The sequence below is a fragment of the Neofelis nebulosa genome, chromosome 7 (genome assembly GCF_028018385.1).
Source record: "Neofelis nebulosa isolate mNeoNeb1 chromosome 7, mNeoNeb1.pri, whole genome shotgun sequence".
In the NCBI taxonomy this organism is placed as follows: Eukaryota; Metazoa; Chordata; class Mammalia; order Carnivora; family Felidae; genus Neofelis; species Neofelis nebulosa.
The window spans coordinates 4,500,229-4,512,853 of record NC_080788.1 but is presented as its reverse complement, the minus strand read 5'-3'; the positions used below and the strand labels follow the sequence as shown (position 1 = coordinate 4,512,853).

At 52.9% G+C, this 12,625-nt stretch overlaps 1 protein-coding gene across 2 annotated transcripts in view; it reads right to left on the bottom strand.

The window, feature by feature from the left end:
* The window catches only part of FSD2 (fibronectin type III and SPRY domain containing 2), a 40,462-nt gene that overhangs the window by 1,655 nt on the left and 26,182 nt on the right, over window positions 1-12,625 (bottom strand). The window contains exons 8-12 of one of the 2 annotated variants that reach the window (XM_058736447.1): window positions 11,866-12,000; window positions 11,002-11,152; window positions 8,840-8,973; window positions 5,977-6,109; window positions 1,496-1,672 (exon numbers count right to left, since the gene is read on the bottom strand). In XM_058736447.1, the coding sequence (XP_058592430.1) occupies window positions 1,496-1,672; window positions 5,977-6,109; window positions 8,840-8,973; window positions 11,002-11,152; window positions 11,866-12,000 (730 nt within the window). The remainder of the gene's footprint in view (window positions 1-1,495; window positions 1,673-5,976; window positions 6,110-8,839; window positions 8,974-11,001; window positions 11,153-11,865; window positions 12,001-12,625) is intronic. The other variant, XM_058736448.1, reaches the window with a different exon arrangement.

Below are 12,625 nucleotides of genomic sequence, written 5' to 3'. Positions count from 1 at the left end.
ACCAGACGAAAGCAAAAACTGCAAGTCAGCTAGGATGCCTTCCGTATCCTGTCTGTCCTCTGTCTTTCCAAGGTGGGGCCACAGAAGCGGCCAGGCCTAGTGCCTGGCTTTTTGCCCATCCTTTTTCACGCTGTCTCATGTTTCCATCCTCTTCTGTCTTCTGACCTCTCAACCCTCCCACCGTACACAGACTCCTACTCTTCCTTTGTCCTCCCCGTTCTCCTCTGCCCTTCGTTCTTACCTCTCTAGGAGAGGATACTTTGATTTTTAGCCTCATTACACTTCGGGCAGAATCTCCAAATGAACTATTTGGCTCAATGCCTACGATTTCCTGTGTTTCTCAGACTGGGTCTGAGGATTAGTAGAGTCCATTCTAGTCCAAGTACCTTACGGGGGGGGGGGGGGGTCTTCCCACGTATGCGCGGGCATGACCGGTAGTGTTTAATTAACCACGATGGAGGTTCACCAGCAGAGAACGCAGGATCAAACATGCATAAGATACAGCAAGCCAACAAGGGTCAGAGGCCCCGTGGTACAAGAGGTGCTGGGGAAACGGAGCGAACTTTGGTAGTTTTTGAGGTGAAGGGAGGTTGTAACAGTGGCTTCCCAAGTCTGAATGTGTCCACGGGACTGCACCTCATCAGGTTTTCCCAGCTTTCTAGAACTAATCCACGCGTAGAGGACAGAGTGCTTGGCAGCAGAAGCAAAACAGAATGAGCCATGACTATTAAGCCACTGCCTACTTGCAAAGATGGAATTGGGGCTTCAGATCAAACTGTAACCATTTAATAACACAAGTTGAGCATGAATGAAAAGCCAATCACTTAGTGCTTAAGAATGCTGTCTTTGGAGCCAGACTGCCTGGATTGGATTCCAAGCTCCAAAAATCCACGTTGGACGGATTATCCGACTGCCGTGAGGCATAGCTGACTTTTAAAATGGGGTGATATTGGGGCGCCTGGGTGGCGCGGTCGGTTAAGCGTCCGACTTCAGCCAGGTCACGATCTCGCGGTCCGTGAGTTCGAGCCCCGCGTCAGGCTCTGGGCTGATGGCTCGGAGCCTGGAGCCTGTTTCCGATTCTGTGTCTCCCTCTCTCTCTGCCCCTCCCCCGTTCATGCTCTGTCTCTCTCTGTCCCAAAAATAAATAAAAAACGTTGAAAAAAATTTAAAAAAAAGAAAAAAAATAAAAATAAAAATAAATAAATAAAATGGGGTGATATAATTGTGAGAAGTAAACAGGACAGGACATGGGAGCAGCGCTTGGCACGGAATAAGCTCTCCGTGAACTGTAGCTATTTCTGTCTGAAAGAAAAGTACCCAAAGCTGCTCTTTTCTCGTCTCATTTGGACTTTAGGGGAAAGGGCTGGAAAAGAGCCCTGAGGTATCTTAGAATATTTTATGAAACCTACTCTAGGCCTTAATTATTGCTAGTGAAACCTCGTGCTCTCTTCTTTCAAGGTCAATTTTAGTATCAGGCATCCAGATTCTACTTTACCGTGATGATGCAAGTCTGTGCCTCATGCACCAAGACAGGCAGTTTGCTCCCAGGTCCTCTTGTTTAGGGACATCTTCAAAGGCCACACCCACCGTGTAGTGGGACCTCTCGTCCACCTCCACCTCCCAGTAATGGCGCCCTCGGGTTGGAATGAGATTCCCCATGACGGCAACACACCTGGGTTCAGAAAGTGGAAGCGTGCGTCACCGGGGGCGACCCGAGCCTGGCCGTGCGGTGGGGGGGGGGGGGGGGGGGGGGGGACAGCCGTGGGGGTCGGCCCAACGGTGTTCTGAACACCTCCTTTGAGAAGCGGCTCGCCCTCGGCTCACCTGACAGATGCCGAAATTTGTGGGAGGGTTCTTACCCTGCCGGTAATGGGAGCGAGTCAGAAAAGGCTCTATTGGCATTTGTAAATGATTGGGCTCTTTTTTTTTTTTTTTTTTTTGGTAACAAAAATAAAGATTTGGTTCACTTGCTCATAAAAAAAGAAAGGGACTCCGGGTGCCTGGGTGACTCAGTGGGTGAAGCATCTGACTTCGGCTCAGGTCATGATCTCGCTGTTCGTGGGTTCGAGCCCCACGTCGGGCTCTGTGCTGACAGCTCGGAGCCTGGAGCCTGCTTCGGATCTGTGTCTCCCCCCACCCTCTCTCTCCCCCTCCCCTGCTCATGCTCTGTCTCTCTCTCTTTCAAAAATAAATATTAAAACAAACAAAAGGGACTGAAACTTCACAGAACTCAGCACAGTCAAGGGAACCATGTACTTGAAGTTCAGGAACCGGCCAGCACTGCTGATGCTGCACTAGCATGGGGGGCTTTGAGGTGACGCATATCTGCGGGGTGGCTACAGGCAGAAGACGAGGATCTGGATCTCAGAAGCAAACCTGAGAACAGCAAATAGCAAATCCCTCACCAATGATCAAAATCGACCTCCAAGAAGCCACTGGAAACAAATACACTCACAAAGGTCACAGTTATGTTTTGTTTTACAACAATACAGCATTCTTCAGAGGAAGGTTCTCGTGGGAAACCAGACCACATCAGTATCTCCAAAACGAACAGTCTGCCTCCTGCAGGAAACTTCTGCATTAGCCAAACTGAGTGCCCACCCCCCGCCAAACCCCTGGGCAGATTTGTTTAGCTGTTATTAACACGAGATCTCTACTCTCAAACCCCAAGTTCTGGAGGCCAAGCAAAGCTCTGGGAAGGAGACTGCACAGAAAAGAGCTCCTCTTTTGTAAAATGAAGCCGTCTCTACTCTCAGCTCCGGACCCACATCTCCACCCACCTGCTGTTCCTCATTCAGAATGTCCCGAACAGAACTTACCACATTCCTACCCTTCCCACCGCCAACCAAACTTAGTGTTTTGCCTGTGGTGGGAAGGAGTACTTACTCCCCGTGTTTTCTCCATTTTGGTTAATAGACTCATGATCTACCCAGTAACCCAAGGCAGAAAACAGTAACCCAAGGATAATGTAGTGGTTACACGCTCAGCTTCTAGCTTAAATCTGACTTCAGCCCTTAACAGCAGTGTGCCTTTGGGCAAATTACTTTACTTCTCTGTGCCTCAATGGTCTCATCTGTCAAATTGGACTGGTAGTGATATGGATGTCACAGGCTGTTGTAATGATTCAATGAGCTAATCCATGTCAAACACTTGGAAGATGTCTAGCACTTGGTAAACACGCCATAAATTACAGTCCCTGACCCATCCCTCCCCTGCTCGCCCCTTAACCAGTTGGCCTCTCTCCTTGTTAGTTTTGTGTGTTGCTGATTTACTCAAGGCGTCCACAGCCTCCTCTCTGGTCTCCTGGCTCCCCACCTGCCTCTCCCCCTCCTCCCCAGCTCACACTTGACCCTCCAGTGTGATCCTTCTGAAATGTAAATCTGATCGGGTCACCTCCCCTACTTGAATCCTCCAAAAATTCCCACCCCTCCAAAGATAAGATCCAAACTTGTTTTGCCCTAGAACTTTTCCATCTTTCCTGCCTCGTCTTCCCCTTCTTGCCATTATGGACCCTACACCACAGACACGCTAACCGATAGCAGTTCTCCAAACACGTGGTCTCCCTGGCTTCCGCCGTTTGTACACGTATGAGGCACTTAATCTGCCTGGTCGGCCTGGAGAACTCCCTTTTATCCTCCAAGCCCTTGCTTCCCCAGGAAGCCTTCTTCCTGGGGGCTCCTACGATGCCTTGGCCATCCTTCTACCGAATCTTTCACAGGTGTGTTTTTGAAACATGCATCTCCCCCACTTGCCTGGTCTGAGTCAGGTGGGCAGGGACACTATCTTCCTCCCTTTACCTCCAGGGCACAGCATGGTCCTCACAGGACAATGGATATACTGGTGACAGGATATTGCAATGGGACTGTCTAACTTGGCTGGACCCCAAAGAGCCAAGAACAGAACAACAGGTGGTGAGTTCTCCCATATTTCCAGGTGACGTGCTGGACCACCTCTGCAGGACTTGGTGACCAAAAACTCGTTTTGTAACTTTTAGTGCAACACCAAGCGGCCGAGGCTGAAGACGCTCGAGGCTGTGTCTGCCCAGAGAGCATTCACACGCACGGTGAGGTAGCAGTGGCCTGGTCAGAGGTGTGTGCCTTCAGAGGACCAGGTGTGAACGGAACCCACTGCAGGAAAGCTGCCTCTGCGTTGTTTGTGGGGGGATCCTGTCCAAGAGGGCTGCCTGTGAGGGCCCAGGAGGGCTCGGCAGAAAGAACGAGAACCATAGCACTGGGTGCGGAGGTGGACGGGTTGTGAGGGGCTCACCTGGGAACTGCCGGGGAGAGAGAGTCAGCTTCCCACATCACACTGGTACCAGTCAGGTACCCCCAGGCTAAAAACAGGACAACAGGCCCCCAAACGGAGCCCGTCATGCTAAGCCCCACGTCTCCAAACCGAGACACCTCCGTTACAGTTCGACTCTCCCAGAAATGGGATCTTAAACCAATCAGGAATCGCCTGACGAGCACCAGTGAGGTGATGTGCCTCGCAGACCCTGCTGTCCCCCGCAGGAAAGGAACCTCGCCACAACCACCCGCTTCTTTGCCTACTGTAACTTGGCCCATAAGCGTCTTTCATCTTGTACAGCTCCTGAGAGCTCCCGTCTACCTGTTAGACTGGATGATGCCCGTTTCATAACTCCTGGAATAAAGCTGTAAGATCTTTAAAATCTATTCAGTTGAATTTTTTTTTTTTAACACAGGTAAGGCCTTTATCTCTCCATGTCCCTCTCCATGCCCTGCAACCCTGGGTAGAATGGGCAGAGGTGGGAAAGGATCAAGTTGCTTCCCACTGTACCCTGCGCACTTGGGCTACCGCATGCTAACACTTACATATAGTAGGTGCTACACACACACACACACACACACACACACACACACACTGTAAAAAGGCCAGCAGGGAGCCAACATCAGAGGAAGAGCCAGCTCTGGGATAGTCTCGGACCCCGGCAGGGAGGCTGATGCAGTCTCTTTCTTCTCTTCCTTTCTTTCAGCTTTTTTTTTTTTTTAATGCTTATTTTTGAGAGAGAGCGAGCGAGTTCGAGCAAGGGAGGGGCAGAGAGAGAGAGGGACACAGAATCCGAAGCAGGCTCCAGGCTCTGAGCTGTCAGCACAGAGCCCGATGCGGGGCTCAAACCCATGAACCGTGAGATCGTGACCCGAGTTGAAGTCAGATGTTTAACAGACTGAGCCCCCCAGGCGCCCCTGGATGAAGTTTCTATCCATGGCCCTTGCAGCCCCGTTGGAGAGCCCCTTTTTCTCCTTAGAAGATCCTTCTGACTCTAAAACCAACCGACCGAGAACTCTTCTTGTCCTGACCAGACCAGGAATCTGAGAGCCACCTGTAATCCCGGAAATGGAATGCGCTCTTGGAGTTAACCTATCTGTGTTGTTTTTCTCCCATTGCTTTGACTTTTCTATTTCAGCAGTGTATATCTGCGCCTTATTTTAAGTCTTTAAGTCTTTGGAAAGAAGTGAGGCACAAATGAATCGTTTCAATGTGGATTGAGCACCAAGGTCTGGAAATAGCTACATTTCTAGACGGACAGCGCACACGCCTTTGCGGGGGCCACCCCTCCCTCAGGTCATGCACTAGCACCACCCCCCACCGACTCCCCACAGGCTAACCCCACCGGTTTTCATCAGGGGTTTTTAAACAGGGCTTCACCGTGTAGGAGAGGAGCACCGGGCCAAGCACTGGGAGACCTACAGCCTTGTTTCCGTTCTCCCGACCCGACTTCAGAAGCCACAACAGGTATCTTCCATCCACACCAGCCAGCCTCTTCCCCCGACTCGAGCTCCCCAGCCTCCCCTCCGCCCCCACCGCCTCCTCTCCCCACCCCCCCACCCCCCCAGCCTCTCATCCATTTCTGGGACCTCTTCAAGGCAGCGTCTGTCATAACCCACTTTTTATCTGAGCAACAACGTGTCTTAGAGGGGGTCCACGGAATGTTCTAGCGAGCGGCCACCCAAGTACCTGGTAAACCGGGTGTTGCCAGGGAGCGGCTCCTTTGCTGGGGTTTTCCTTTCGCTCCGCACGACCGTAAACCCATCTTCAGAAATGGTCAGCCCGGGATGGCAGGTGTGCTGGTTCAGGTGGAAGAAGCTGCCTGTGCGGGCAGAACACACGAGGAGCCCCGCCAGTCCCCCTGCCTTCTCCACCCCGGCGCCAGCTGGAAGCCCGGGGCCTCGCAAAGTCCTACCCCTCCTGCCACTAATGATGGTGGCAGCGAGCATGCACTGGGAGCCACTGTCCCTCACCCCCAGCTAGCGGTTTGCAAGTCTTCCCTCGTTCAAGCCTCACAATTACCCTCAGAAACGCGTTCTTATTTCCATCTGGAGAGGAGAAAACTGACGCACCAGGTGGTTAAAAAAAAAATCACCTGGCAAGGCACCTGGGTGGTGCAGTCCTGATCTCGGCTCAGGTAATGAACTCACGGTTCATGAGTTCGAGCCCTGCATCGGGCTCTGTGCTGATGGCAAAGAGCCTGTATGGGATACTGTGACTCCCTCCCTCTGCCCCTCCTACTCTCTCTCTCTCTCAAAATAAATAAATGTGGGGCACCTGGGTGGCTCAGTCGGTTAAGCGTCCGACTTCAGCTCAGGTCATGATCTCACCGTCTGTGAGTTAGAGCCCCGCATCGGGCTCTGTGCTGACAGCTCAGAGCCTGGAGCCTGTTTCCGATTCTGTGTCTTCCTCTCTCTCTGCCCCTCCCCTGTTCATGCTCTGTCTCTCTCTGTCTCAAAAATAAATAAATGTTAAAAAAAAAAATTAAAAAAAAATAAATAAACGAACTTAAAAAAAATCAACTGGCAATGACAGAACTAACATTTGAACCCCCAAAACTCTCTGATTCCACAGGCTTTGCTCTTAGCTGGGAGGCTATAAGTGCCTGCACACGGACAAGAATTTCTAACCCACCTGCCAAGAGAAATAGTTATTGAGATTCTTAAGGACCAATCTGACAAAGGGAAGTGGAATTCAACATTTCAATGAGGGCAGTGGGGCGGGGGAGAGGGAAGGATGTTACAGCCATCCCCAAATCATGGTTAAAACAAATCTCATCCAACAGTGGTACGGAATAGATTGAATACAAACTTATTTAGTAAAAAAAAAAAAAAAAAAATTATTTAGTAAAAAAATCCATTAATTAAGAACATAATAACTCATTCTCACTACTGTGTCCTAGCCAAGTGCTTTTTTCTCGAGTTCCTATTCTGTCACTTCTCTTGTCTCACACCTGGGTTCAAGCTTCGCCATCAAGCTGTTCACAATCCTTGTCACAGTTTGATGCTGCCGGAAATTTCGTTCGCTGCCTGCGCTGACTGGCAAGGGGGCAGGCAGGTTCCCACCACCTAACTGATGCAACACGTGGGCCCTCGCCGGTTCCCACCGAGGATCGTTTTTGAAAATACAATGATTTTTGCTGATTTGTGTGTTCATTTAAGTTTTTTATGTATACACTCTTTTCTTCCATTTGATTTATTTTGGAGGGAGAGAGAACGAGCATGCAAGCGGGGAGAGTGGCAGAGGGGGAGAGAGAGAGAGAGAGACCCAAGCAGGTTCCGTGCTCCGTGCACAGCCAGACGCGGGACTCCATCCCACAACCCTGGGATCACGACCTGAGCCGAAACCAAGAGTCAGACACACGCCACCAACTGAGCCACCCAGGTGCCCCTTCATAAATACACTCTTCAAAAAATTATATGAACAAACTAATTGACTGACTGAATAATCAAGAGCTGGCTGTACCTTTGGCTCTGGTTTTTTGTTTTTTGTTTTTTTGGGTTTTTTGTTTGTTTGTTTTTTTTTTTTTGACTGAAACTGCCAGAATTTAACATTTCAAAACACCAGGTGAGCACAGAAAATGAGGAGTGCCAGCCAACTAAAGGCAGGCCCTGGCTCAGTATGAAAGAAAAACCTGAGTCCTAATCCCAGCACTAGCCCCCACCCTCTGGGACCTGTGGCGGCCACCCAACGAGTCTTTCCCATCTGTGTGGACGGAACACAGTGGGAATTAATCACACACCTCTGCTCCTGGCATTGGAAACGAGGACAAAGTGACACAGTGTCCCTCAGTAAACGACCCCACTTAAGAATACGTCGTCCCCAGAGCCTGGGCTCAGACTCCCTGCCTCTGTGTCCTACCTGCCCTCCACCCGTCAGCCGGCCTGAGCTGGACTGGCTGTGAGGTGGGGGAGGGGTCACCGGCCCCCGGTGTGCTGTGACAAAGCGCACACCCACAGCGAAGCAGTGCCAGGAAAGTGGGTGCATGCAAAGCTTCCGGTGATGTCTCTGCTCATGCAGGGTCTGGACAGGATGTGTGACCGTTGTACGGATGACGGCAAGGGAGAAGGGAAAGGGGCTGGACCTAGGGATGCGGGCGCCCGCCAGGGCCAGACAGGGCCTAGGAAGAGGCTGAGCAGCCGGGTCCGAACTGGGCCTGTGGGTGGGAGACGCTTGGGCTGATAGCAGAAACGGGGGATGAGCAAAGCCAACAACCCCTCCTGGGAATTTCATAAAGACATCATCCCAAGGGTGGCGTGCAGCCTGTGTGAGCCACGAGGCGTCTGGGCCACCCAGGTCCAGGGCGACAAGCCTCTGGTCTGCCTGAGGGAGTGGAGAAAAACCCTAAGTTCTGATTCTCACTCTGCCACCAGACTGCTATCTGGCTTGGGCCTTCAGTCCCCCTGTCTGTAAAATGGGACCACAGGGCCCTGATCTCCCCTGAGCCCCTCCCCGGCCTGACTTGGCCCATTTTCCAGAGAAGTCATGCAGTGCTGGTCTGCCGCAGAGTGGCTCCCTGAGGTCCCAGGGAGCGTGTGGCCCGGGCACATACCTGTGGTGTAGACGGTCACGGGGTCGCTCCTTGCACTGGGGCCCCCCACGCTGAGGGCTCGCACGTAGATGGTATAGTGCTGCCTGGGCTGCAGCTGCACCAAGGCCTCGCGGGTCGGGATGCCCACGACCGACCTGGGCAAAGAAACGGAGCCACAGTCACGAGGGGTGGGGCCGGGCAGCCAGGCCCCGGCACCGGGCCTCCCTTCCAGAGCTGGGATGTTAAACTCACCCTCGCACCTCCAGCCTCTCGCCCACAGCGGCACGGCCGGTGGGTTTCCTCCCTCAGGTCCACTTTCCTCGTTCCCTCGTTACTCCTCGTGTCCGTGGCCCTCCGGCCTCGGGGCTCCCCACCCTGGTGTCCCCGGCACCCGGCACCATGCTCGGCGTCTGTCTCCCGCTCTGCCCCCAGCTGTCTGACAGTTGAGAACCTCTCCGAGGGCAGCGGCTGAGTACCGCCTGCCTCAGCCCAGCGCTGAGCCCGCAGCAGGTACCTCGGCCTGTGTTTATGAACAGACATCTCTAGAAGAGCTGGAAGGGCAGCACAGAAGCCCACTGGGAACCTAATTTATTGAAATTCTACCGCACACGAGTACAAGCCTGTAATTGCCACTGCCTGTTCCTGCAACTGCTAAACCCCTTTCAGTCCAGGGAAAGGAGAAGCTTTTGGGGTGACGCCCGTTTACGGATGCAACACCCCCATTACACGAGCCCGGGTGTCCAGGTGACCCCGAAGGCTGCCGCTCCAGGCCAGAGGGGCGCTTTTCACGCATCCGTCCAGTGAATATTAACCAAGCCCCTTAGGTTCCAGACACTGGAGAGGGGGGCTCTGGGGAGAACTGAATGTAGTCTCTGCCCTCATAGACCTCATGGTCCAGATGGGTAGAGAGGCACCCCGCAGGCCAGCAGTGGAGGAAATGCAAGGTGGTAACCGCGACGTGGTCACGGCGTACTGCAGGGTGGATGATGCCGGGGACGTGAGTTTGGAGCTGAGCTCTCAAGAATGACTTGCAAGTAACCGGATGGAGCAGGGACAGGAGTCTCCTACACAGAAGCAGCCCGGGGCAGGAAGGAACACGGGAAGCAGGAGGAACTAAACCCGACCGGTGTGGCTGCAGCCAGACAGGGAGGGGAAGCCGGTGTGGCATGAGCTAGAGAAGCAGGAGAGGGGTACGGTCTGGGAAGCAATCTTCTCCTCTTCAAGATGATTAGATCTGGAGAGCAGGTGCTACCCCACGTCACTGACCAGCCTCCCGGTGACCCCCATCATTATGGTCCCAGGTGTCAGGCGCTCCTGAAGTATCAGCACGAAGCACAAAGGCAATCTGGATCATCAGGTGGCCAGAACCACTGGACTCCCCTGCCCCACTCCTGAGTGTCGTGGGGAGTAAATAACCAAGGTCGGCCCTGATGTGGCCGTGGACACGTGGATTCTACCTGGAACAGAGGGTGCGTGGGATACACGGCCAGGCTCCAAGCCCAGCCCTGAGCACAGAGGAATCTGTCCTCCCTGACAGGTGACGCCAAGCCCGCCTCCTCCATTTCTCCAGAACCAGGCGGGCGCCCTCTGTGCTCCGCCTCTGGGCAGCCCCTGGACGTGGGGGCTGCTCCCGGACTGCCTGCGTCTTGCCTCATTCCCGCCCCGGGGCCACGCCGCTGACCCACTGTCCTCAGAGCTCAGTCCTTCCTATCCATCCGGGTCTCATTTGAAAAGTTCACTCCAGCCACGGAGGTCCCTACTTCCACCCCAGCCTCCTTCTTACATTTCTTTCTCCTTCAGAGCACCTTGCATTTTATGTATTTGTTTGTCTTCCTGTTTTCTATTTGCCCCTGCTCGACGGTCAGCTCCGTAGGGAAGGGAATTTGCCTGCCTAGTCTCCCAGAGCCCGGGGCCCAGGTCCAGGCCCACAACACTTGTTGAATGAATGAGCAGTAAACCTTCGCTGGACTAGAAAAGCAAACCTGAGGTTTAAACCATTTACTCACGCCTCACGCGCCTTCAGTGACAGTGTTCAAGAAACTTCTCATGAAAACCAAGCACCCGAAATTAAGGTTCCAAACGCTGACCTTCTCTCCAGACCCCGTGCATTTCCTGAGCTGTGTCACTGTGTCAGGTGTCATGCCCCCCCCCACCGCCCCCACCGCCCCATGACTATGACTTACTCAGTTACTCCCGAGGCTTCAGGACTTTCCGCCTGGGTCAGCTCCACCGTGTACGAGTCCACGGGATTCAGGTTCCCAGACTCCCAGCAAATCAGTGCAGCCTCTTCGCAGCTCCGTATCTCTTTGCTTTTTATAACGGGAGGGGAGGGGGCTAGGTGTGGGACAAAGGGGGGAAGGAATGACCATTCTGCTCCTATCCAGCCAGTTTGCCCAGAGCACGGCCAACCGAGCACGACCACTGTCTGCCCACAGAAGACATTCGATGCCGTGAAAAGGAAACCAGGTGCAAGAGACTGAGTATTTGCATCCCTCCCCCCCAGAATTCATGTGTTGAAGCCTGTTCCCCAAAGTGGCTGAAGGTGGGGTCTTTGGGAGATGAAGAGGAGGGCGTCTCTCGTCAAAGAGAACCCAGAGAGCCCTGGGCCTCTTTCTGTTGTGTGAGGACAGAGCCGAAACCGAGCCAGATGTCTACGGGCCCGGAAGGCTTCACATCAGGCGCTGAATATGCTGGCAGCTTAAAAGGAGGCCCCTTTCAGCTTCCAGAATGGTGAGAATTAAATTTCTGTCACGTATAAGCCACTCGGTCTATGGTGTTCTGTCATGGCCGCCCACACGGACTAAGACGCCGGGAACGCCTTTCAGACGTTCCTGGAGCAGAAGGCAGCTGAAAGGTTAAATGACGCTACGATCGTGAGCAGTAATTTTGGGCATTTTGAGACCAACTCTGAGCAAATGTCCCTTCCATCCTAGGAACACTGGTTTGGTGTACTAACAGAGAAACACGGACAGCTACTCCTGCCCTTCCACATGAAATCAAGTGTCCTGCCACACCTCGAAAGCCGTGACTCCTGTGGCCCCCGTTACCTGTCATGTACATTGCACGCTCACTGGCGGGGCTGCGGCCGGCCCCGTTCTGAGCTGTGACCCAAAATTCATACTGGGTGTTTGGCACAAGATTTCTCACTGAGCAATACGTTTCTTTGACAGTCATCGTAAACTCTGAAAAACAAACAAAAAGACAAGAATTCAACCCTAAAAATAGGCCAAGTCGCTCTGAGTTAGTTGTGTCGAGTCTCCCTGTAGTAGATCGCAACACTGGCCAGAAATTCCTCCCATCCCTGTATACGTCCTCTGCAGTATGACTTACTACTCCTTCAAGACGTTCATTTTTCCCCGTCATTGATGGGCTGAGCCATGTGACTTGCTTCAGCCAATGAGACAGCAGCAAACATGATGCCAGCAGAGGCCTGGGAAATGCTAGTGCACAGGGGCTTGTCTTCTTGCTGCTGGGAACACCCTCCACTTTCATGTGAGCAAGCCCGAGCCAGGGTCCTGGACAATGAGACCCAGTAGACAGAGGCCCCAGCCTTCCCTGCCGTATCCCCACATCTGTAAGTGAGACCATCCCACACCATCCAGCTCTATGTAGCCAAGCTGGCCCAGACCAGAAGAATGTCCAGACAACTCACAGAATTATAAGAAATAATAAATGTTTGTCATTTTAAGCCAATAAGTCACGTATATGTGTGCTGAGTAGGGCAGGATAGGGTGTTGTTACCCAGCAACACCTGATACACCTCTAAACCTCCTCAGACTCTTGAAAACCTCCTCAGACTCTTGAAAG